Below are 27,044 nucleotides of genomic sequence, written 5' to 3'. Positions count from 1 at the left end.
TATTATAGACATTACAATCTATAATTATTGTAAGTTTATAATAAAGTTTGTAGATATCTGTTACCTCGCAAACAGTTGTTTAAACTATTCTCTTTCTTTTCAAAAAGAACTATGCTATTTCTCCTAAGTAATGGCAGGTTTACTCTCAGCATGGCAGGTTTACTCTCTTATCTGTTGTGATATATTTTAAGACAGATTTTAAACTTTTCTCACCGGTAACCCAACCATTCAGATCTGGAACAAACATCTCCTTTTACTATTTGACTTTTGGTCTTTTTCAACTCATTTTTTTCCTTAAAAAATGTTAGTGTCATAATACTCTCTTTGCTCCTCCCCCCCCTTAAATGCTTTGATTCTGATAACCATATTGGTTTTCATTTGAATAGTTTATCCAACAATTCACAGTTTCCTACATTTCTTCATGCATTGACAGCCACCAGATTAAGGAAGGGAAACTCTGCTGTCTGAAGCAGAGGTAGATGGTTTGATAGTTTATTGATAGAACATGAAGAATGCTTTTAAACCAGTTTTCCTACCAGTATTGGGCCAGATGACTCTTCCCTAGCTAATACTGGATGAGGCAGTTGGCTTACATTTAAGAGCCATCTCATTTATCCTTAAACACTAGACTCATATTGATTCTACTGAGAGGCTTGCAGAATCTGGGACTGACTGAAGGAAGAGAAAGAGTGGGCTAAGTCTCCAGCACTATTTAAAAGACCCTTTGTGTTTTGTAAGTGCATAGAAGTGAATGTGCTCGAGTTAAATGTGTGTATGATGGTCCATCCCTGGGTAGTTACAGATATTTTTTTAACGATGTAAATAATGTCTGTTTTTCAGGAGGAAGAAAACAAAACATAGACTGCAGATTCCTACTAACCAAAGAGGACTTTTTATCTAATTTTGACATTTTTAAGAAAGTGAGTTGGCTTTTTTTTCCCTTAAATTCTTTTTTTTTTTGCATTTTTTTTAATTTTTAAACTTTACAAAATTGTATTAGTTTTGCCAAATATCAAAATGAATCCACCACAGGTATACATGTGTTCCCCATCCTGAACCCTCCTCCTTCCTCCCTCCCCATACCAGCCCTCTGGGTCATCCCAGTGCACTAGCCCCAAGCATCCAGTATCATGCATTGAACCTGGACTGGCAACTCGTTTCATACATGATATTTTACATGTTTCAATGCCATTCTCCCAAATCTTCCCACCCTCTCCCTCTCCCACAGAGTCCATAAGACTGTTCTATACATCAGTGTCTCTTTTGCTGTCTCGTACACAGGATTATTGTTACCATCTTTCTAAATTCCATATATATGCATTAGTATACTGTATTGGTGTTTTTCTTTCTGGCTTACTTCACTCTGTATAATAGGCTCCAGTTTCATCCACCTCATTAGAACTGCTTCAAATGTATTCTTTTTAATGGCTGAGTAATACTCCACTGTGTATATGTACCATAGCTTTCTTATCCATTCATCTGCTGATGGACATCTAGGTTGCTTCCATGTCCTGGCTATTATAAACAGTGCTGCGATGAACATTGGGGTACACGTGTCTCTTTCCCTTCTGGTTTCCTCAGTGTGTATGCCCAGCAGTGGGATTGCTGGATCATAAGGCAGTTCTATTTCCAGTTTTTAAAGAAATCTCCACACTTTTATCACCAGTATAGAATACTCGTTAGTCCTCAGACTCTCTTGGAACTCTGATGGACAAGGAAGATATTTGCCTTCCTCTTTAAATGATTTATTTCTGTTGTTTATCTCTGCTTCAGTAGACTGTGAATAAGATTTAGAGAAAGAAAAGTAGTAGTGATAATTATTGAGGTGAATGAACAGTTTCTTTTTTCTAATCATCATGTTAACATTTTCTTTTAGAAGAAGCAAGTTTTAGGCTATAAATCTCATCCAGTAGAAGATGGTGGAACTGATAATCCTGCCTTCAACCATATCGAATTGAATGGCACAGATCAAAGCAGCAAGATCAGTGGAACTCGTTTGTGAAGCAGCTGTGACGCTAAATGATCTTAAGCAGTGTGCCAGTTTTATGTCTTCTAAAATACTTGAATCAGGTTTTAGATTTCTTTTTTTGGTCTATAATGAGTACTTTGGAGAGAACTTTGGGGGGTCATTTTGTTTAAGCAAAGCCCTGACTTTTTTTTTTTTTAACTTTCTACACTCATTAATTGATGTAACTCTGGAGGTAAAAGTTTCAGCATCAGCATTTCCCTATAACTCTCTTTTATTTCAGTGAAGTTGTAGTTGTGAAAGTTGTGACTACATATGTGCTGAAAAGCTAATACATACATATAACATGTGCTTGATGGTTAAAAGAATATTCTTAAATTAGAGCATTGTTAAAAATATTTCCTCTGCATTTGGTGCTAGCATGTTTTAGAGTTGGCTAAAATCGTAATTGATGTTGAAAAAGATCTTTCTCCCTCCTATCACACTGTTTTTAAGGAGCAATGAAATAGTGGGTATATGCTATCTAAATCTTTGCTTCTCATCAACCCCTATCAGCCCAGGGCACATATTAATCTTGGAATTGATTCTTGCTCAGGAGGGTGGTAATCAGGAAGCATCCTGTTTGGGACAGAACATGGGCCCAATAATCAAGGCCTTCTTGGTACTACACATCTATTCCTAGGCCTTTTTGATTGTTATCTATAGTTCCTGGCCACTGGCTGCTTATATTGCCTTTCTTAGACTCTAGTTCTTACCTGGATTCCAATTTTCTGACCCATCGACTTTGGTTTTGTTGTGCATTTCATGCTTGCTTGCCTTCCTATTCATAATTTCCCATTCACTCTATTGCCTTGTGCTTGCTTATGTCTTAAGACACCCGGTGTGAATCCTGTTACCCTAGATCCTGGTTCACTGCATCCCAGCCTATAAATATAAACTCCCTCCCATGAGCCTTATACTGACCAAAGTACTGTCAACTAGGTACTTACATATTTGGTGGTCCAAGAACATACACAGAATTAAAAATGATTAAGTTCCATGGAATTAGAAGATTCCACTGAATACTATTAAGCTGCATTTTTTCAAGTCAACTACCCTGCAATCATTTAAATTTAAAGGTACATACGCTTAGGCATGGGTTGCCACCTGGCTCAGTGGTAAAGAATCTGCCTGCAATGCAGGAGATGCGGGTTTGATGCCTGAGTCTGGAAGATTCCCTGGAAAAGGAAATGGCAACACACTCTAGTATTCTTGCCTGGAGAATCCCATGGACTGAGGAGCCTGAAGGACTAGAGTCCAGTTCAGTTCAGTCGCTCAGTTGTGTCTGACTCTTTATGACCCCATGGACTGCAACACGCCAGGCTTCCCTGTCCATCACCAACTCCTGGAGTTTACTCAAACTCATGTCTGTTTGAGTCAGTGATGCCATCCAACCATCTCATTCTCTGTTATCGCCTTCTCCTCCGGCCTTCAATCTTTCCCAGCATCAGGGTCTTTTCAAATGAGTCAGCTCTTTTGCATTAGGTGGCCGAAGTATTGGAGTTTCAGCTTCAGCATCAGTCCTTCCAATGAATATTCAGGACTGATTTCCTTTAGAATGGACTGGTTGTATCTCCTTGTTGTCCAAGGGACTTTCAAGAGTCTTCTCCCAACACCACAGTTCAAAAGCATCAGTTCTTCAGCGCTCAGCTTTCTTTATGGTCCAACTCTCACATCCACACATGACTACTGGAAAAACCATAGCCTTGACTAGACGGACCTTTGTTGGCAAAGTAATATCTCTGCTTTTTAATATGCTGTCTTGGTTGGTCATAACTTTTCTTCCAAGGAGTAAGCGTGTTTTAATTTCATGGCTAAAGTCACAATCTGCAGTGATTTTGGAGCCCCAAAAATAAAGTCTGTCACTGTTTCCCCATCTATTTGCCATGAAGTGATTGGGACCAGATGCCATAGGGTCACAAAGAGCCAGACGTGACTAAAGTGACTGAGCATGCACGCATAGACATGGAGAAGGAAATAGCAAACCACTCCAGTATTCTTGCCTGGAAAATCCCATGGACAGAGTCTGACAGGCTACAGTCCATGGGATTTCAAATAGTCAGATGACTTAGTGACTAAACAGCAATGCTTAGACATACTCAATTCCAGTATATCCACCTGGTTGAAAAGCTAAATTACATAGGCAAATATTTTTCTTTAGTGCTCTGGAATTACTGAGTATATGCTGTGTTCCATGTTTTAAAATTTCAAGTAGCAATCTCAAAGTTTATTTTGTTTCTTTTGCTATGATTCTAGCTAAGACTTTGGTTACAGGCTTTCATCAATAGCTTACTTTTTTTCTATAGTTCACACATTAGATACTGTTTAGAAGGTTTTTTTTTTTTTTTTAGCTTCACACTGTTTTAAAATAATAATGTGTGAAATATTTAGGTACATTAAAATATTTTATAATTAGATAATTTTGCTTATTTTTTGATACTTAGTGACTATGCTGTGTACATTTAGAGGTTGCCAATTAAAAACATTAATAAATTAAAAAATAGGAAATAACATTAATCTAAAACAAAGAGATTTATACATTTAAATTAATGATATATTCATATATTTTGTATATGTAAAGTTGTTACTTTTAATCAACATATTTGTAAGCATATATCAAACTTTGTAAACTTTTCTGTAACTTTTTAATGAGTAGGAAGATATAATCTTGTTTCATGTGAGTGTGATTTGAACTATTGTTATTTATTTAGTAATTCTAAATGCACATATGTATAGACTGCTTTAATTTAGGAAATAAAAATCAAGTTATTTAAATAATTTTTTCTTATCTGACTGCCAAGGAGTTATGCAATATATACTTTTTTTATGCAATATATTCTTTTTTTTTTTTTTTTTACACCCCGTCTCCCAGGCCACAGCATAGCAACCGAACATGGCGGCTGCGCAGACGCCGCCAGTCAGCCGCCTGGAGCTGGGGCCGCTGCAATATATTCTTAATGAGAAATATAATACTTCGATTCTTGTTCACTTTCTTTTAACAAAGTATGTCTTTGTGACATTAGGAATTGTAGATATTTTACTTTTATAAACGTGAGAGAACCAGATGGAATTCTTAAGAAATAAAAGTAATATTACTATTAAGTATTAAAAATTATTTATCTTGTCTAAATCTTTGAGTTAAACCAAATGAAGTTAAAATGTTAATATAATATGAATTTTTAAAAATCAAGTGTTCTTAATTATTTTGAATCATAAAAGTGCTAATGGGAGCAAAAAGCCATGTAAGTTGCCTTTTTTTTTGCCACTAACAAGTTGTATTACCTTGAATTTATCCTTAATCTCTAATAATGGTACTTAACACTAAACACATACCTACCTCACAAAAATATGTATGAGTATCAGAGGTCATTTGACACTTTATTAACTCAAATAGTGTGCTTAAAATTTCAATTGAAATTGATTGGAAATCAAAAGTTGAGACAAAGGTTATTGCTAGTTTTGAAAAAAGTTAAGCTGTTAATAATTTTCAATGTAATGATGTGGTGATAGTTCCTTTCTCTAAAAGATATTTACCATAGAAATATTAAAATATACATAGGAATCAAAAGGCTATAGGCCAATCACATTCACTCCATAGAGAAAAGAAAATTTTATATGTAGGATGTAAAACAGGATATAGGTATATTCATCTATTTAGTTGCTAATGTGTTCATTTTCCCTCTCAACCAGTGGTTCTCCATGGGGCAACTTTATATCTCAGGTGACATTTGGAAAGAATCGGGATACATTTTTGGTTGTCACAGCTGGTGAGGAGGTGCTGCTGGCATCTGGTGGATAGAATTCAGAGATGCTGCTAAATGTTCTATGATGCACAGAGCCGCCATCTCCTCCACAGCAAAAGATGATCCTGCCTCAGATAGCAATAGTGTTGAGTTCAAGAAATCCTGCCCTAGAGGCTAACGTTGAAATCTTGATTTTCCTGAAGTCACATACCTTGGTTATGTTCCTTTAGGAAATGGCCTTGACTTACCTATCTGATTATTCTCTTCTACAGGTGAGGATAAAGTATTCTAGCATATGGAATGTTATGATGCAGAATAATAACCATATGTTTTCCACAGCATTTTGAAAATAGTAAGGCCTGTAGAATTGTGAATAAATATGAAAACAACTCTTAAAAGAGTTTCATTTTGCAACATGGTTTTCAATATTTACATGCACTAGGATAAAAGAAATATTAATATATGAATATGAAGGTTTCATAGTTTTGTTTTATTTATGATAACTCCAGAAAGTATAGAAAATGAGTGTCTGTCCACAATGTAGATAACACGGGACAGGGATGCGGTTGAGATGGAGGAAGTAGCTTTTGTATCGATCCTTACATGAAATTCTGAGTTTCATCCAATAATGATTGTTGATACAGAGTCAACTAACTCCATGACCCTTTAGTTACTGAAAATTTGCTGTAAAATTAATAGCTAAAATAATTTAATGACTGTAAAATTCACTTTCACACTTAAGTTACATGCCCATTGTTTGTGAAAAAATGAGATTGAACGTTATAATGTAAAAACATGATTGCATTTCTGATATTTCAACTTGCTGATTAAACTCTACAAGTGTCTGCAGGTGTCTGTTCTTGGGGACTAAATGTCAAATTGAATATAATTAATGTTATCAGCTTTTACGGAAAGTTATTTCCACCCCACAACACAAAGGACTCTTCCTGTGTACTATGTGTAGGTTATAAATGTGTAAGCAAATAAACATGTAGTACTTTTGTCACTGGAAGAATACTTTATATTTTAAGCAATTAAGACGGTATCTGAACATAGAGAGTAACATATTTAATACTGGTAATTTCTTAGCTGTTCTCTCTTTTAATCTCCCCCCATCTTCCATTTTCTCTATTCCGTAACTGTTAACTCCTATTAGATGAACGGTGTCACTTTTTGTCTCATCCCTTATTTCTTTTAATCTAGTTCATAATTTCTATATTTTCATATTTTTATAGTCACAGAATCGGACAAGTAAGATCTTAGAACATTTTAATCACCCAGAAGGATCAGTCCATCCCCATTTCCTCCCAACACCGTTAGCCTTAAGCAATCACTAATCTCCTTTTGGTCTCCGCAGAGTTTTCTATTCTGGAAATTTCAGATAAATGAAATCACATGAAAATTGAAAAACCACAGTATGTCTTTTGTGACCACAGTGGTCTTTTGTGACTGGCTTCTTTCACATAGCATAATGTTTTCAAGGTTAATCCATGTGGTAGACATCAGTACTTCATTCATTTTTATGGTCTAACAATATTCCATTGTATGGCTATATCACATTTTATTTACTCACGCATTAGTTGATAACATTTGTGTCGCTTCTACTTTTAGTCTGTTATGAATAACGCTAATCTGAATGCTGTGTGCAAGATGTTGTGTGGATGTGTGTTTTCATTTCTCTTAAGTATATACTAGTAGGAGAATTCCCAGGTCATATGGGAACCCTATACTTAACCATTTGAGGGACACCTAGACTCTTTCCAGAGTGGTTGTGCCATTTTACATTTCTATCAGTAATGTATGAAGGTTCCAATTTCTCCATATCCTGATGAACAGTTGTTAACTATATGTTTGATGATAGCTGTAGTATCTTGTGATTTTGATTTGCAGTTGCCTGATAGCTAATGATATTGAGAATCTTTTTCTGTTTATTGGCCATTTGTACATCTTCTGTAGAGACATGTCAATTGAGATCTTTTGCCCATTTTCCAGTGCCTTATATATCTTTTTCTTATTGAATTATGAGAGTTCCTTGCACATTCAAGATGCAAGTTTCTTATCAGATAAAATTTACATTTTCTTCCACTCTGTAGGTTGGGGGAGAGTTTTCTTGTAATTCAAAGTCTCTTAATTACAGAGTAAAATGACAAGATCTAAACATATCTTGGAGAAGGCGATGACACCGCACTCCAGTACTCTTGCCTGGAAAATCCCATGGATGGAGGAGCCTGGTGGGCTGCAGTCCATGGGGTCGCTAAGAGTCGGACAGGACTGAGCAACTTCATTTTCACTTTTCACTTTCATGCATTGGAGAAGGAAATGGCAACCCACTCCAGTGTTCTTGCCTGGAGAATCCCAGGGACAGGGGAGCCTGGTGGGCTGCTGTCTCTGGGGTTGCACAGAGTCAGACACGACTGAAGCAACTTAGCAGCAGCAGCAGCAAACATATCTCAAGTTTTGAAGTGAAGAACATAAATCCTCCTATTCACATACTTAGAGTAGGACACATGATATTTCAGTAAATAAGAAAAAGTACACTGAAGTTTAAAGTAGGGCCAGCTGTGGAGGTAGACAGAGAAATAGTAGGAGACAGGTGAAGGAGATGGACAGACAAGCAATAGGAGAAAGATAAATACATAGATTTATCTTCCTGCTAAAGTCATGCATGGGTGGAAGCCAGGATACCCAGGCAAAGACAAGACTGAAAAAAATGGTATGAGAAAGTGATGGAGACTTCCTAGGTGGTGCTAGTGGTAAAGAACCTGCCTGCCAATGCAGGAAACCTAAGATACATGGGTTTGATCCCTGGGTCGGGAAGATCCCTGGAGGAGGGCATGGCAGCCACTCCAGTATTCTTGCTTGGAGAATTCCATGGACAGAATAGCCTGGTGGGCTACAGTGGGTACAAAGAGCTGGACATGACTGAAGCAATTTAGCATGAACAGAGAGGTAAGAGGCTGGATCAAGGAGGCCATCTGCAGGGGAAATGATCAAGTAGAGAAGATATTCAGAAAACTTAACCAATGGTCTTCTCCACTCCCTGGAGCATTTGATTGCCTCCTTGCCTCTTCTTTCACATTCAAATAATTAAGCATTTGGTGTTTTTAGCTCAGAAAAAGGATGCTTCCACAAATACCAGAGGAAAAAAAGAGATTTCTTCTTGACTTTTAAGAGTCAAAAAATCTAACCTCTTGGTTGACAGAGTCAAAATATCTTGGAAGGTAAGAGCTGACTTCTCAAACCCCTAGGATAGAAATGGATTTCTGATGCTGGGAGGGTTTAGAGGAAACCATGAGAGTCAATATATTAATGAGTCTCTGAGGAAGGGCCTGTGTCCTACTTTATGTGGTGAGGGCTGAAGTGGTCACAGCAAACTGCCATAGGTTTGTGGGATTTGAGAAAAACAGCAAAACTTGTGCCCCATCTCCTGGTTAGAGCTTAGAGTCATAGGACCCCAATAATTACACAGCTGAGCTGTGAAATTACCCCAATAATTACACAGGTCAGGCATATGACCTTGGGGTGTTAGAGAGACTCTACAGTGGTTTGTAAGCATGAAGCAGAAATGAGTGCATAAAGTGTCTAGGTGACTAGGACTTTAGCTTAACAATTTCTGACAACCTGCACACCTAGGGTAGTGTAAGAACAGGACGGATGAAAACAAGGAAACCAATAGGGGAATTAAGCTCAAACACCTGAGACCTACTGAGATTGACGATCAAGTATTTTTTGGTTTCTGAACAGAATAGAAATATTATAAGCTTAGATTAAAAAAAAAGAAAAACCTAGGCAGATAGGGGAGTGAGGATGGAAAGAAGTAATATTCTCTCTTTTTTTAATAGCAAGTAGTCGACAATGCATGCGTGCTGTGCTGTCATGTCTGACTGTGTGACTCCCACCAGGGTCCTCTGTCAATGGCATTTTCTAGGAAAGACTACTGGAGCTGTTGTCATTTCCTACTCCAGGGGATCTCCCCACCCAATGATAGAATCCGAGTCTCTTGTGTCTTCTGCATTGGCAGGCAGATTCTTTACCACTACAGCCACCTCGGAAGATCAATCAATACAATAGCTAAAAATTGATTTCAACCTCTTAAAGCTTTTCATGATCTCTCTTCTTAAATTTAGTCATCTTTGTTCACTGCTGTATTCTTAGCGTCTAAAACAGTTTGGTCCAATACATACTGTTGAATGAATGAATCTATAAAATCACTGCCTGTTGGAGTTTTCATTCACTTGTTTGTTTTTACTTTGTTTGTTTGTTTTTTACTTTACAATATTGTATTGGTTTTGCCATACATCAACATGAATCCGCCACGGGTATGGGGAGGGAGGTGGGAGGGGAGTTCAGGATTGGGAACACTTGTTTGTTTTTAAATGAGCATCACAGGTTTAATTTCCTGGGATGCAGAATCTGAGATGGAGTTTGGTGCACTTAATGTTTATTAAGAGGCACCTTTGGGATCCACGACGCGGGGTAACTCCTCTCATTGCCGCACTGAAATCAGATTGATTATATTCTTTGTAGCCAAAGATGGAGAAGCTCTATACAGTCAGTAAAAACAAGACCAGGAGCTGACTGTGGCTCAGACCATGAACTCCTTATTGCCAAATTCAGACTTAAATTGAAGAAAGTAGGGAAAACCACTAGACCATTCAGGTATGACCTAAATCAAATCCCTTATGATTATACAGTGGAAGTGAGAAATAGATTTAAGGGCCTAGATCTGATAGATAGAGTGCCTGATGAACTATGGAATGAGGTTCATGACATTGTACAGGAGACAGGGATCAAGACCATTCCCATAGAAAAGAAATGCAAAAAAGCAAATTGCTGTCTGGGGAGGCCTTACAAATAGCTGTGAAAAGAAGAGAAGCGAAAAGCAAAGGAGAAAAGGAAAGATATAAACATCTGAATGCAGAGTTCCAAAGAATAGCAAGAAGAGATAAGAAAGCCTTCTTTAGCGATCAATGCAAAGAAATAGAGGAAAACAACAGAATGGGAAAGACGAGGGATCTCTTCAAGAAAATCAGAGATACCAAAGGAACATTTCACGCAAAGATGAGCTCGATAAAGGACAGAAATGGTATGGACCTAACAGAAGCAGGAGATATTAAGAAGAGATGGCAAGAATACACAGAAGAACTGTAGAAAAAAGATCTTCACGACCCAGATAATCACGATGGTGTGATCACTGACCTAGAGCCAGACATCCTGGAAGGTGAAGTCAAGTGGGCCTTAGAAAGCATCACTACGAACAAAGCTAGTGGAGGTGATGGAATTCCAGTGGAGCTAGTTCAAATCCTGAAAGATGATGGTGTGAAAGTGCTGCACTCAATATGCCAGCAAATTTGGAAAACTCAGCAGTGGCCACAGGACTGGAAAAGGTCAGTTTTCATTCCAATCCCAAAGAAAGGCAATGCCAAAGAATACTCAAACTACTGCACAATTGCACTCATCTCACACGCTAGTAAAGTAATGCTCAAAATTCTCCAAGCCAGGCTTCAGCAATATGTGAACCGTGAACTTCCTGATGTTCAAGCTGGTTTTAGAAAAGGCAGAGGAACCAGAGATCAAATTGTCAACATCCGCTGGATCATAGAAAAAGCAAGAGAGTTCCAGAAAAACCTCTATTTCTGCTTTATTGACTATGCCAAAACCTTTGACTGTGTGGATCACAATAAACTGTGGAAAATTCTGAAAGAGATGGGAATACCAGACCACCTGATCTGCCTCTTGAGAAATTTGTATGCAGGTCAGGCAGCAACAGTTAGAACTGGACATGGAACAACAGACTGGTTCCAAATAGGAAAAAGAGTTCGTCAAGGCTGTATATTGTCACCCTGTTATTTTAACTTCTATGCAGAGTACATCATGAGAAACGCTGGACTGGAAGAAACACAAACTGGAATCAAGATTGCCGGGAGAAATATCAATAACCTCAGATATGCAGATGACACCACCCTTATGGCAGAAAGTGAAGAGGAACTCAAAAGCCTCTTGATGAAAGTGAAAGAGGAGAGTGAAAAAGTTGGCTTAAAGCTCAACATTCAGAAAACTAAGATCATGGCATTCGGTCCCACCACTTCATGGGAAATAGATGGGGAAACAGTGGAAACAGTGTCAGACTTTATTTTTCTGGGCTCCAAAATCACTACAGATGGTGACTGCAGCCATGAAATTAAAAGACGCTTACTCCTTGGAAGGAAAGTTATGAGCAACCTAGATAGCATATTCAAAAGCAGAGACATTACTTTGCCAACAAAGGTTCGTCTAGTCAAGGCTATGGTTTTTCCTGTGGTCATGTATGGATGTGAGAGTTGGACTGGGAAGAAGGCTGAACGCCGAAGTATTGATGCTTTTGAACTGTGGTGTTGGAGAAGACTCTTGAGAGTCCCTTGGACTGCAAGGAGATCCAACCAGTCCATTCTGAAGGAGATGAGCCCTGGGATTTCTTTGGAAGGACTGATGCTAAAGCTGAAACTCCAGTACTTTGGCCACCTCATGCGAAAAGTTGACTCATTGGAAAAGACTCTGATGCTGGGAGGGATTGGGGGCAGGAGGAGAAAGGGACGACAGAGGATGAGATGGCTGGATGGCATCACTGACTCGATGGACGTGAGTCTGAGTGAACTCCGGGAGTTGGTGATAGACAGGGAGGCCTGGCGTGCTGCGATTCATGGGGTCGCAGAGAGTCGGACACGACTGAGCGACTGATCTGATCTTGGGATCCACACCTGGGGCCGTGGCGGGAAGGGGCGTGGTCTTGGACCATGTGATCCTCTTCTATAAGTCCATCCCGAAGAGCTGAGACCAAGGCTGTCTGCAGCAGCAGCTTGCGATAGCTGCTGCAAGACGTCCTTCAGTGCAGGGGATTTCGGCATGTATTACAGTGTCCACTCCCAAGGTAACTGCATTTTAGAGACGTTAAATCATTTGTCCAAGGGCATACAGCTTGGATTTGAAGTTTAGTTATGTCTGACGCCAAAGCCCATGATCTTGATATTTTGCTTTATTGCACACGTTGATGTAAGCTCACTGTTAAATTGGTGAGAGCTGGGGGTTGGAATTGGGAGGACTTATTCTCAGTCTTCTGAGATACAAAGTGCAGGTCAAGGTGACAGACCTTTGAATAGTCCTGACTCAGTCTTTTAACAGTGGTCCCCAGCGTTTTTGGAATGAGGGACCAGTTTTGTGGAAGACGTTTTCCACAGGCTGGTGTTGGGGGTGGGGGATGGTTTGGGGATGATTCAATCACATCACATTTATTGTGTGTTTTATTTCTATCATGATTACATCAGCTTCACCTCAGATTATCAGGCACTAGATCCCCCGGGTTGGGTACCCCTGCTTTAAGAAACCCCCATTGCTCTGCTCAGCAAGAAAACTGTAGTGACAGTGTTTTGTATTGAATGATATGATTAACAACTACTACAGTTTGAAGTTGGTACCTGCCTGCCTTTCCATCAGGGTGATACTCTTGAAAACATTGTACGGTCCTATAAAACTGAAAAGTTTAGCTTGCATTGTATATTCTAATTTTGGCAAAATATTGAGTAGATCAGTGGTTTTAAGTACGGGTTCCCAGCCAACAGTATTGACACCACCTGGTACTTCTGTCAATTGAAATTCATGGGCCTTCCTGGAAACTTCTGAGTTCAAAACCGAGGTGGGCGGGCTCAGGTGATTCTATTGCGAGCTAGAGTTGGTTTGAGAAGTACTGGAACAGATGGTACTGATAATTAGTAGGAAAAACAAGCTGGATTTGTAATTAGCAAATAAACTGTATATAACTGGTTCCTTTTTAAATGGTTTGAATGTTTCCTCTGTTCGCTGGATTTGCTTTCATGTTGGATCTCAGCCCTCCTAAATAGTCACAACATCCTAATGAGTGAGGTCTGAATTAATGAAAGTTAAAGATGACCTTTAAAGTCTTTTTTCCGGGGAGGGGGGTGTCTCTTTATATCTTTTAGGTCCAGAATTTGTGCCAACTGCTTGCGTGCGGTTAGGTTTAGTCCCACACAGTTTCTTTGTATTCCGTTGCTCAAGGAGCGTGTATCCAGGTGTAAGCGTTAGAGCACAGCAGCAAAGGATCCCAGGTCACAAGCCTGTTTCAAAGCCAGAGAGTCTCTGTGCGATCTGGGGAAACTAATGTCCCTGCTGGGAAAACAATAGCTGGACTTGAGTGGGCTTAAATTTTTCATGGATTGTGTGAAGTTGAGGTTTTACACTTAGCTCTTTCATGTTGAAATTTACTTACAGGAAAGTGAGTTAACATTGCATCCTGTAAGCACTAAACACTTGACTGTAGGCATCATACACTGTTAGGTGCTGGAGAAAGTGAAGGTGGGGTTCTTTCTTTTATCACTTACAAGCTATCTGAGGATATAAGACAGATATTCATGCACTGATGGAGGAATAAAACATGGGAAAGAGTCCGAATGAGTAAGGCATATTCTCCAGCAGGAGGCTTCTGGGGGGAAGGAATCCCAGTGGACAGGACTAGATGAGAGGCACACTGAAAAGTTGAAGTCCAAGCTGGACCTTAAAACTAGAGATGATAGGAAAAGGCAAAGAGGAAAGTAAATATGTTTTTCCAGGGTGTATGGTGCCTGAAGGAAGGTATAAGTAATGCTTTGGGAAGAGTGAGGAAATTGCTTTTCCCGGGGAGTTGAGGAGATCTTGGCTAGCAGGGAGGTTGGTACTAAGATAAAGAAACATTGTACAGGTAAAGGGGCTGGTTTGAAGGAGCAGAATGTAGAATTAGGACTTTTACCAGATCTTCTCTTTGAATCCAGGCCTAGTAGGTGTATTTGCTGTATTCTTAATCTGCCTCTACAATACACTAGTGCTTCCTTAGTGGCTCAGATGGTAAAGAATCCACCTGCAATGCAGGAGACCAGGTTCGATCCCTGGGTTGGGATGATCCCTTGGAGAAGGGAATGGCAACACACTCCAGCATTCTTGCCTGGGAGAATTCCATGGGCAGAGGAGTGGGGTTGCAAAGAGTCGGAGGTGACTGAGCAACTAATATTTCCACCATGCATGAGACAATATAATGTAATAAGTAGTAATAGAGTAATAAATCATCAAAAGAAGGATAAATTTCAGTTTCCTTTAGCTAAGAACCCCTGGAAAGTGTATTTATAGAACAGTTATATAGAAATTTATTTCTAGAGAGATTTCCATTGAAAAATATCAGCTAAAATAAACTTTAGTCAGTTCCAAGATTAATGCCCACTGTTAACTATTAATGGATAACTTTATATCCACACAGTCTAGGTTTTAATGAAGATTGTAGTGTTGAAGTTGTGTATTTCCAATATTCTAGTCTTATGAAGACTCATAAGATTATATATATTAGAAAATCCTCAAATTATGGCATACTCATTATACATGATATTTAAAATCATTCTCCACCAACCCTGGGAAACAGAATTCATCAGAAATATATGCTAATCTTTTGTTGGCTATATTGTTTCTGCATCTATTCATCCAATAAATACTTGATTTTTCTTTTTTCTTTTCCCAGTTTTATTGAGATATAATTAACATACTGTGCTATGTAAGTTTAAGATGTACGGCATAATGATTTGACTGCGTATTGTAAAATGATTATCGATATACGCTAACATTCATTATTTCATGTAAATATAAAAGAAGAAAAAAAGTTTTTTTCCCTTGTGAGACTTCTTGGGATCTATTTTGAAATATGCCATTCAGCAGTGTTAACTATAGCCATCATGTTGTGCAGTATATCCCTAACATTAATACTTATTTAACTTTTCTTGAGCTATAATTGACATATACATTGGCTTCATGTATGCCACATAATACTTTGGTATTTCTATATATTACATTGATATATAGAGTGCATTAGTAAGTGATGTGTATATTAATAAGTGATGACCACAGTATGCCTCGTTAAGATCCATCACAGTTAGTTATCAGTTTATTTTTCTTTTGATGAGAACTTTAAGATCTGTTCTCTTAACAAATATACAGAACAGTATTATTAGGTGTAATCACCATGCTGTACATTATATGTCCATGAGTTATTTATTTATAACTAGATGTTTGTAACTTTTGAGTAAATACTCTTGCCTGGAAAATCCCATGGACGGAGGAGTGTTGTAGGCTACAGTCCATGGGGTCACAAAGAGTTGGACACGACTGAGCGACGCCACTTTCACTTTCCCATATCACCTATTCCCTGCCCCCACCCCTGGCTGCCACCAATTTGTTCTCTGTGTATGTATTCTGTTGTTTAGTCACTAAGTAATGTCTGACTCTTTTGCAACCCTTTGGACTATAGCCCACCAAGATCCTCTGTCCATGGAATTTCCTAGGCAAGAATACTGGAGTGGGTTGTCATTTCCTACTCTGGAGGGTCTTGCTGACCCAGGGATTGAATCCATGTGTCCTGCATTGGTAGGTGGATTATTTACCGATGAGCCACCAGGGAAGCCCATATGTATTCTGAGCACCTTGTAATTGGCTGCCTATGTGTTAGTCCCTGGGATGAGTGAGTCTGAGCATGTGAGCCCTCTGAATCATTTATCAGTTTGCTATGCTCTTTTTTAAAAAGTTTTTTTTTTTTTTTTTTAACTATTTTTGGGTCCACTGGGTCTTTGTTGCTTGCATACAGGCTTTCTCTAGTTGTGGCGAGCATGGGCTACTCCTTTGTTGCAGAGCACAGGCACTTGGGCTTTGGCAGTTGTGGCACATAGGCTCATCCTCCCCGAGAAATGTGGGATTCTCCAGGACAAGGGATTGAACCCATGTCCCCTGCACCAGCAGTCAGACTCCGAACCAGTGGACCACCAGGGAAGTTCTGCTATGCTCTTAAGGATGTGAGTCCTGTTGGTTTTGAAAGCGAGATGTTTCATCCCTCAGGTGCAGGTCTTAAAAGTTGTGGTACCTGATGTGGGGTTGAGACTCCTTCCTTCTCAGGGATAAGGTCCTGGTTTTGAATTCTGACTACAGATTGTCGCACTGGGGATGGGGTTTATGGTGAGACTGCATCTCAGCCTCTTCTACCCACTTTGTGGGGTGTTTTCCTTCTTTTCCCCTATGTGTGGGAGTTGCTCACCTAGTTTTAGGTTTTGTTGTTGTTTTTTCCAGAAGAAATTGTTCCGTATTTAGCTGTAGATTTGGTGTGTCTATTGGAGGAGATGAGTTCTGGGACTTCCTACATTACGATCTTGAACCGGCCATATTGCTATAATTTTATAATATAGCTTGAAATCAGGAAATGTGATGCCCCTTTCTACATTCTTTTTTGTTAGGAATTCTTTACCTATTCAGGGTCTTTTGTGGTTCCATATAAATGTTGATTGTTTTTTCTACTTCTTTAAAAAAAAATGCCATTAATGTCTTGACAGGGATTGCATTAAGTCTATACATGACTTAATTGATGTTTAAAAATATTCATGTTAGCTAGTTTGACTGCACTGGGTCTTCATTGTTTTCTGTAGCTGTGGTGAGTGGGGACTACCCTCTAGTTGCCACGTTCAGGCTTCTCATTGCAGTGGCTTCTCACTGAGGAACGTGGGGTTTAGGTGCAAAGGCCTCAGTAGTTGTGGCTTGTGATCTTTGTTGCCTAGAGCTTGTGGAATCTTCCTGGGCCAGGGATAGAACCTGTGTCCCCTGCACTGGCACGCAGATTCTTAGCCACTGGAGGTCATTTAAATATGGACATGTAAACATATGAAATTTTCTAGTCCTTGAACAAGGATTCCATTTTTGTTGCCTTTGGTTTCTTTCATCAATATCTTATAATTTTCAGTGTGGAGGTTTTTCACCTCTTTAGTTAAATTTATTTTTTAAGTATCTTATTTTTCTTGCCATTTTAAGTGGCATTGTTTTATTTCCTTTTCAGATAATCTGTATAATGTATAGAAAAACTTTGGGTTTTGTATGTTAATTTTTTGTCAGGCAACTTTCCTGAATTCAGTGATTACATATAAGTTGTTTTTTTTTTTTTTTGGTGGAGTCTTCAAGATTTCTGTATATTAAATCATGTCATCTGTAAATAGAGACCATTTTACTTCTTCCTTTCCAATTTTGATGCCATTTATTTATTTATTTTCTTGCTATTTGCTCTAGCTGGGACTTCCAGTACTATATTGAATGGGATTGGAAATAACAGGCACCCTTGTCTTTTCCTGATCTCAGAGGAAAAGCTTTTAACTTTTCATCATTAAGTATGATGTTTGCTGTGGCCTTGTCGTATATGAACTTTATTATATTGATACATAAATCTGTTTATAATTTGTTAAATGGATGTTGAATTTTGTTAAGTGCTTTTTATGTATCTATTAAGATGATTATATAATTATTTCTTTCTATTAATGTGATGTTTCCCATTTATTGATTTGTGTAAGTTGAACCATCCTTGTAGTTCAAAGATAAATCCTACGTGATCATGGTGAATGATCCTTTTATTGTGCTGCTGAATTTGGTTTGAAACTATTTTGTTGAAGACTTTTGTAATTATATTCATCAGGGACATTGTCCTATGTTTTATTTTCTTGTGGTGTTCTCCTCTCAGAGAAGGAAATGGCACCCCACTCCAGTACTCTTGCCTGGAGAATCCCATGGAGGGAGGAGCCTGGAAGGCTGAAGTCCATGGGGTCGCTGAGGGTCGGACATGACTGAGCGACCTCACTTTCACTTTTCAGTTTCATGCATTGGAGAAGGAAATGGCAACACATTCCAGTGTTCTTGCCTGGAGAATCCCAGGGAGCCTGGTAGGCTGCTGTCTATGGGGTCACACAGAGTCGGACACGACTGAAGCGACTTAGCAGCAGCAGCAGTGTGTCCTCCTCTGGCTTTGACATTGGGTCCATGCTGGCTTCCTAAAATGAGTGTTCTCTACTCTTTGACTTTTTGGAAGTGTTTAATAAAGATTGGCATTAATTCTTACTTAACTGTCTAGTAAAATTCACCAGTGAGGCCATCTGGTCCTAGAATTTTCTTCATCAGGAGACTTTTGATTACTGATTTAGTCTCTTTACTATTAATCGGTCTGTTCACATATTCTGTCTCTTCCTAATTCAGTCTTGATAGGTTGTATGTTTCTAGGAATTTTTCCATTTTTTTCTAGGTTGTCTAATTTGTTGGCATATAGATGTTCACAGTAGAAAATGAGACATTACAACTGGTACTACAAAAATGCAAAGATCATAAGAAATGATCATAATTTAATAAGAAATGATCTTTGTATTTTTGTAGTACCAGTTGTAAAGTCTCATTTTCATTTATGATTTCGTTGATTTGTTTCCTATTTTTTCTTTGATTAAAGTTTTCTCAATTTTCTCTTTCAAAGAGCCAACTGTTCTTTTCTATTGTTTTCCTGTTCTATATTTTATTTCTACTCTAATCTTATTTCCTTCCTTCTGTCAGTTTTGGGCTCAGTGTGGTCGTCTCTTTCTAGTTCTTGTAGGCATAGAGGTAGGTTGTTTTAAGATTTTTCTTTACTAATGTAGGCATTTATTTCTGTAATCTTTCCTCTTAGAAAAGCTTTTGTTGAATCACATAAGTTTTGGTACACTGTTTCCATTTCAAGATATTTTTATTATTTCCCATTTAATGTCTTCTTTGATCCCTTGGTTATTCAGGAGAGTGTTGTTTGATTTCTCTATATTTGTGAAGTTTTCAGTTTCCTATTACTGATTTCTAGTTTCATCTCATTGTGATCAGAAAAGATACTTGGTATGATTTCAATCTCTTTGAATTTGCTAAGATTTGTTTTGTGACCTAAAATAATGATATACAAAGAAAATGTTCACATTCACTTGAGAAGAATGAGCGTTGCTGTTGTCAGAATATTCTGTGTGTTAAGTTAGTTTGGACTACAGTATTGTTAAAACCTATTGGTTCCTTATTGACTCTGTCTGGATGATCTGTCTTATTGAGAGTGGGGTATTAAAGTCCCCAATTATTGTTATGTTGCTGTTTATTTCTTCTTTCAGCTCTGTTAGTTTTTGGTTTACAGTTTTAGGTGCTCTGATATTGGGTACAAATATTTATGATTGTTAAATCTTCTTGATAGGTTGGCCCTTTTTTCATTATGTGATGATTTTTGCCTCATAACCATTTTCAATTTAAAATATATTTTTTCTCTGATAGAGCTACCATTTTTTTTTAACTCTTAATTTGCTAAAATCTTTTTCCATATCTTCACTCTCAATTTCTGTGTGTCTGTGTGTCTTTAAGACTAAATGAGTCTCTTTATCATGGTGTGCAGAGAAAGCAATGGCACCCCACTCCAGTACTCTTGCCTGGAAAATCCCATGGATGGAGGAGCCTGGAGGGCTGCAGTCCATGGGGTTGCTGAGGGTCAGACACGACTGAGCAACTTCACTTTCACTTTTCACTTTCATGCATTGGAGAAGGAAATGGCAACCCACTCCAGTGTTCTTGCCTGGAGACTCCCAGGGACGGGGGAGCCTGGTGGGCTGCCATCTGTGGGGTCGCACAGAGTCGGAGACGACTGAAGTGACTTAGCAGCAGTATCATGGTGTGAATGTGATTACTATAGGCTCTTCCTTTGTGGTTATCATGAGGCTTGAATATAAAATTAAAAAATTGTACCACAACTTTATACTTTGCCTCTCACATTTTAGGTTATTGATGTTACAGTTTATGTGCTTTTTATGTTTTGTATCAAATAACAGGTTATTGTGGTCATTTTCTTTTTTCTTTTTACTACATTTGTTTTTTAATTTTTAAACTAGAGTTGCAAATAAATTATGGACCACCATTACTATATTATAGAATCTTTCTTTGACTTTATATTTAACATTATCAGTGAGTTTAATGCTACTTTCTTATGTTTTTATAATGTTGATTAGTGTCCTTTTACCGCCACATAAAGAACTCCCTTTAGAATTTGTTTGTTTTTTTTATTTTGTTTTAAGCTTTTTAAAGAGTTTATTTTGACTTGACCCACTTATATTGCTCAGAATGGGAATATGTACATTATTTAACAATAAATGCTTAATGCTTTAAATTTACAATTATCTACAGAAACTTGGAAATCATTCTAATTAAATGGGGAAAAAGTACAATTTTTCTGTTCTTATAATTCAAAATATATTTAACATTTCTGCCGCAGCCAAAACCTTTAACCAAAAATTCAAAACTTCAATCTCTTAAGCTTAACAAAATGGCTACATTCTAATTTAACTTGATTATTAACACAGGAAAAAATGACGGTGGCTGTAAAGTAAGGCAGACTAGCAACTAGTACAGTGTTCTTTCTGGGCACTCAAAGCTGTCTTTATTATTTTTACTTCATTTGTTCAAGCACAGACAATTGCTCTAACTTTTAAGAATGTTTAAATGAACTTTTGACGTTTAATATTGGTGATGTTTGCTAACATTTAAGAATTTCAGTAATGAGACTCAGAAAATGACCACAATTAAAATTATCTTAAAGGACTTACTGACACACCAAGCAATTTAACAGTGTTTTGGAATTACATGGTGTTTTTTTCATAAACATAGCACCTTATTAAATACCTGGTAAACCACTTTGCCATCACAATAAGGGTTGGGAGACTAAGTTCCAAAGGGAATTTTTTAATTTACCTAATCAATATTAGGAATGCTAACTGTTGGTTTCCACACTCTAAGGGGATGCTTGTCTACATGGGAATCATCTTTTTAAGACATAGTATGTTCTAAAGTAGATTGACATTGAAATAGACTCCTGCTTTACAAATAATCTATTAAATGTGCCTGTAAAACTAAATAAATTTCCCAAAAGATTGGAAGAAATATGGTTATTTTATCTCCTTACCCCAGGTATTTCTGATAAAAAGATACAAAGTGAAGTCCAATCTTAATTTGTAAAGTTTTGATGTAAAAGCTAATGTATTGAAATCCAGTAAAGTTTAACTCTTGTCCGAATTAATGTAACAACTACTCACTTTGCTGAGTTTTCACAAGCTGTAATCTTGACCTGAAGAATCACTTTTTTGTGCTGAGGAGATAGAGTGACCTCTGTAGGAGGTGGGGGTGCAGTACCAGGTGAGTCAGCTCCTCCATCAGACATACTTGGTGATGATGCCAGGTGGGGGACTTTCTTCCTTCCAAGGAATCCTCCTCCTTCAAATCCTTTCTTCTATAACTGTTTTCATCTTCTGATGACCTTTTCTTGGATTCTAGAAAATCTTTGGCTATTTTATACACCTCCACTCCCCTATCTGAGCCTCTCAAACTTTTAAATTTCTGTTCCATGAGATTTTCTCTTAGATACATTCCATTACCCTTTTGCCTGCTTTACTTCAGCTTGTATTGGACCCAAATTACTATTTTTAGGGACAATGCTTTCTATATTTCTGTTGAATTTTACAGTGTGGAAGTCCCTGTAACTGTGAAAGCTCTCAGTCCTCCTTGCTCTTGCTTACAAAGGACTTTCTCTGGTAAGGTCTCATGGAACCATAAGTAACTGCTTCATGGATGGTTTCATGGTACTGGAGCTGAAGACTAGAATCTGATATCCAAAGATGGCTATGCTGAACCACAGAAGTTGCCAGACTGATCTTAGGAGTAGCACAGTGATCACACTGATCCATTCTTTTGAGCCAATCTTCAGTTAGACCGCCTACATCCTTATCCTCACTTTTGTTAACCGTATCCATGTTAGTGGTCAGATCCCACACCTGAATGCGGCCGTTTGTGTGACCTGTGAATAAGTAGCACCTTGGCCTTGGGTCCATCCTACTGGAGAGCTCACATTCTCTCACTGTAAATGAGGAGATTGCAGTACTATTAACAGCTTGGATTTCACAGATTCTTTTTCCAGTATGTGAGTCTTACAAGTTTACAAGTCTTACAGTTTGTTAGTGAACAACTTTCTGGATAAGTACCTGTTGATCATTTCACTCTCTAAAATACTCTATATTGTTTACAGAGGAAGAGCTTCCAGGGCTTTCTGTCTCCTCCAGAGACAGTATCTTGAATGATGTCCCTTTAGCATTTCTTATAAGGCAAGCCTAGTGCTTATGAACTCCCTCAGCTTTTGTTTGTTTGGGAAAGTCTTTATCCATTACTTAGGGGCAGCTCTTCCAGGTATAGAATTCTCAGCTGACAGTTTTTTCTTTCAATGTTTTGAATATATCATTCCATTCTCTCCTGGCCTTCAAAGCTTCTGTAGGAAAAGCTGCTGATGTTATGAGTGTTCTTTTGTGTGTAGCTCCACTCTTTTCTTCCACTGCATTCAAACTACTTTTTAGCTTTCACTTTGACAATTTAATTATAATGTGTCTTGGTGTAGCCCTACTTGGGTTCACCTATGTGGGGACTTTTGGGCCTCATGAATTTGGGCATTCATTTCTTTCCCAAGATTGGGGAAGTTTTTAGTCATTATTGCTTTAAATATGCTTTCTTTCCCTTTCTCTTCTTCTGAAATTCCCATAGTGCCAATATTGTTTCCTTCAATTGTGTCCTATAAGTTACATATCCTTTCTTCACTCTTTACATTCTTTGTTTTCTATTTGCTTCTCTGACTGGATTATTTCAAATGTTCTGTCTTCTAGGTCTTCTGCTAGATCAAGTCTGTTGACTTTTGAGTCAATAGTTTTTGACAGTTTGACTTTTTAGTCATTTAGTTCAATCATTGTAATTTTTAGCTCTAGGATTTCTATCTGGCTTTTTGATGGTTTCTATTTGTTGAACTTATTTTGTTTGTCATTGCTTTCCTGATTGTTTATTTGTCTGCTGTGTCTTATAGTTCACTAAATTTCTTTAGGAGGATCATTCTAAATTCCTTGTCTGACAATTCATATACCTCCCTTCTTTTAGGTTTAGTTATTGGAACTTTATATCCTTTTGTGTCACATTTACACTTTTACCTGGTTTTTTTTTTTGATCCTTGATTCCTTATGTTGACATCTGTGCATTTTAGTAAAAAGTCTCTAATTCCAGACTTTTAAAATTTACTTTGGCACAGTTCTTTACTGGTTGGCTCATTTTGGGTTTCTGGACATGTTTGATGGTAATATCTTTGGACAGGTGGGACTTGCCATGAGGGTGTATTTTCAGATGAGTCCACTGTTCAGGCTGGGGTCTGGGGTGGTGTTAGATAGGACTTTTGGCTCTGTTCCCTTCCTAGGTAAGGCAGTAGGATGGGCTCCAAGGTTACCTGAGTTCTCTGGTCAGACTTACTAGATAACTGGAACAGGATACTATTCTCCACAGGAGGCAGAACTATGAATTAGCTTCCTTTCCTCAGTAGGGCAGCAAGACAGGCTCCAGGGTCTGCATAACTCATCGTTTGGGGATCTGAATCAGGCAGTTATGTGCACTGAATTATATGGCCAGATGAGGTCACTGGTTTTGCCCTGCAGACTGAAAAGCCACAGCCTGTGTTCTCTCTTCAAGCGTCACTGTAAGCAAGGTTGTTGGGTGGGCTGTACAGCTTCCAGTCTGCTCTGGTTAGCTTTCTGGCTGGGCAAGCTGAATGCTGTGTATAGCAATGGGAGGGCAACAAATCAGTTTCCTGCCCAGGTAGAACAGGAGAATCATCTCCAAGGCTGGCAAGGCTCTTTGTGCTCTTGTCTCAAGTCAACCCATTCTCCAAGTTCCCTGGCCAAACAGGGCCACTGGCTTTGCTTTGCAGCCTATCATCTCTGCCTGCCATACTCTCTACTTGAGTGTTGCTGAGCTATGCAGCTTCCAGGTGTTTTGGCCAGGTGGGCCAGGAGGTACAGTTACCAATTGATAAAGGGGTGGTTTAACTCCTCTGCCTGGGTGAAATGGAAAGGTCAACTCCAAGCTCTTCTCAGGTGTTCTGGATCAGGCTTTCTGGTCGGGAGAGGCCAGATGCTATACTCAGTAATGGATGGGTGTATGAATTAGTTTCCCTGCTTTGATGGAGCCCAGAACACACCCATGCCTGGCAAGATTCTTTGTGGTTTTGACTGAATCTGGCTTGGTCCTTCCAAGAACCCTGGCCCTATACTGAAAGACTTTGCTTTGCAGCGATCATAACAGCCTGCCATTCTCTGCTCAAGCAGAGCTACGTAGCTCTGTATTCCTGAGTTGTGTAGCTTCCAGGCTTTCTGGTCAGGGGGTACTTGGAACTGCACTCAGCAGTGGGTTGGGCTATGACTCAGCTCCTCTGCTGCAGACCAGACTCTAGGGATAGCAAGGCTCTTCATTTGAGGATCTGAATCAGGCAGACTTGCATCCCTTAGGTTTTCCTGGTCATAGGTTGTCCCTGATTGGGACAACTAGTTGGACCCTGCAAGTAGGAACTTGGGTCTGCCAAGATACAAATGCTGGTTCTTGCAAGCCCCTACCCCTTCTCCATCATAATCATAATTTCAGTGATCAAGTCCCACAGATTTCCCCACAATTTCTGTGGAATGAGACCAGACTGGGGCTACCAAGAAGTGACCCACAACACTGTGGAGGCTAGAGGTTCACTCTAGACTCTCATTTCCCAATAGAGAAATGCTAGGCTCCGGGGAAGACCTCTTAATGGGGTGCTGTGCTGCCCTGGGGGAAGGGCAATGTGGTCAGCATGTGGCCATTCTTCTTACCCTCCTAATTTCATGTCTTGATCTCCAAGGTGTGAGGGAGGTGCTTCAACCTCACCTCTATGTTCTAGGATTTTCTTTCTCTTTAAATTTTTATTTTAGAGTATAATTGATTAACAATGTTGTGTTAGTTTCAGGTGTACAGCAAAGTGATTCAGTTATACGTATACATGTGTCTATTTTTTTTCAAATTCTTTTCCCATTTAGGTTATTACAGAATGCTGAGAGTTCCCTACCACTATACTGTAGGTCTTTATTATCTATTTTAAATATAGCAGTGTCTACATGTCAATCCCCAACTCCCAATCTATCCCTCCCTACCACCCTCCCGTCTTGGGAACTATTAGTTTGTTCTCTAAGCCTATGTATGAGTCTGTTTCTTTTTTTAAAAATTGTATTGGAGAATAGTTGATTTACAACATTGTATTTATGTCTGTTTTGTAAATAAGTTCATTTGTTTTTAAAAGATTTTGAATATAAGCAAAATCATATGATATTTGTCTTTGACTTACTGCACTTAGTGTGATCATCTCTGGTCATAAAAGATTTTTAAAAGATTTTGAATGTAAGCAACATCATATGATATTTGTCTTTGTCTTTGACTTACTGCACTTAGTGTGATCACCTCCAGGTCCATCCATGTTGCTGCAAATGGCATTATTTCATTCTTTTTAATGGATGAGTAATACTCCATTATATATATGTACCACATCTTTATCCATTCATTGGTCAATGGACATTTAGGTTGCTTCCATGTCTTGGCTACTGTAAACAGCACTACAGTGAACTGGGGTGCATGTATCCTTTCGAACCACGTTTTCTCCAGATATATGCCCAGGAGTGGGATTGCTGGATCATACGGTAGTTTTTAGTTTTTTAAGGAACCTGCATACTCTCACCAGTCTTGGTCCCTATGGTGTGGAGGAGATGCTTCAGTCCCACTCCCATGCTCTAGGCTTTTCTTAGTGGCATCTTACCCATAAATAATGGTTAGTTTCTTTCTTGGGAGGGAGAGGGAAGTCAGAAACTACCTATGTCATTATGTCACTCCTAACACTTGATTTCTTACAAAGTCCCTCGGAAATTCCCCTCTACCACCTTCTTCACCTTTCTGCCTCTACAAACTTACAAACATCTTAAGATGTTCACTATGTCTTCCTTGTACCCAAAACAGGAAAGATGAATAAGTGCATTCACTGTGCTGGGAGAAAAAAATGAAGGGAGAGATGGGAGGAGGAAAGAGAAGAGGTTTTATGTTAGAAACATTATCAAGAATTGTGATTGCCAGAGGCACTTGCAATAGCAAAGGCAGAATTCCGTGGGGGAAAATATATTTCTGGCCAGAGAGTCTGAAGTTCAGTCTATGCTCAGACCAGGTATAAACTGGTACTTACCAAATGTTACTTCCTTATCCTGACCAGTGTGTTGCATGGTCCTCTATGTAGTTCTGAATATTCACGGCCCATTGCAAACCCAAGAAGTTGTTCAGTTCCTTTCCCTGCCCCCACCACTCTTCCTGTTCCACGGAACAGGAGAGAAGTTATGGCTAGGTCAAAAGCAGGGACCCATTGGGCCATGATGCTCAAGGTAGAGCTTTAGGCATAACAAGCAAAAGCCGCAGGACTGGGTCAGTAGAGCAAGTTGTCTGTTTGGAGCATCTCTTATATTTCATCTTTTGAGACTTTCCATGGAAATTCCTCTGGCCAACGTGTGAAATATTTCAGACTTCTTAACCATGATTGA

General features: G+C 38.7%; 1 protein-coding gene and 1 pseudogene across 1 annotated transcript in view; one reads left to right on the top strand and one right to left on the bottom strand.

The window, feature by feature from the left end:
* Positions 1–2,302, top strand: part of SLC5A8 (solute carrier family 5 member 8) — a 66,282-nt gene extending 63,980 nt beyond the window's left edge. Inside the window, exons 14-15 of the mRNA NM_001164861.1 lie at positions 841–920; positions 1,877–2,302. Of these exons, the coding sequence (NP_001158333.1) occupies positions 841–920; positions 1,877–2,002 (206 nt within the window). The 3' untranslated portion in view covers positions 2,003–2,302. The remainder of the gene's footprint in view (positions 1–840; positions 921–1,876) is intronic.
* A 19,396-nt stretch (positions 2,303–21,698) lies between these two features.
* LOC101905784 (BTB/POZ domain-containing protein KCTD3-like) lies at positions 21,699–26,878 on the bottom strand (annotated as a pseudogene).
* Between the last annotated feature and the right edge of the window lie 166 nt (positions 26,879–27,044).

The sequence above is a fragment of the Bos taurus genome, chromosome 5, assembly GCF_002263795.3.
Source record: "Bos taurus isolate L1 Dominette 01449 registration number 42190680 breed Hereford chromosome 5, ARS-UCD2.0, whole genome shotgun sequence".
NCBI lineage: Eukaryota > Metazoa > Chordata > Mammalia > Artiodactyla > Bovidae > Bos > Bos taurus.
This window is presented reverse-complemented; position numbering and strand designations above follow the sequence as displayed.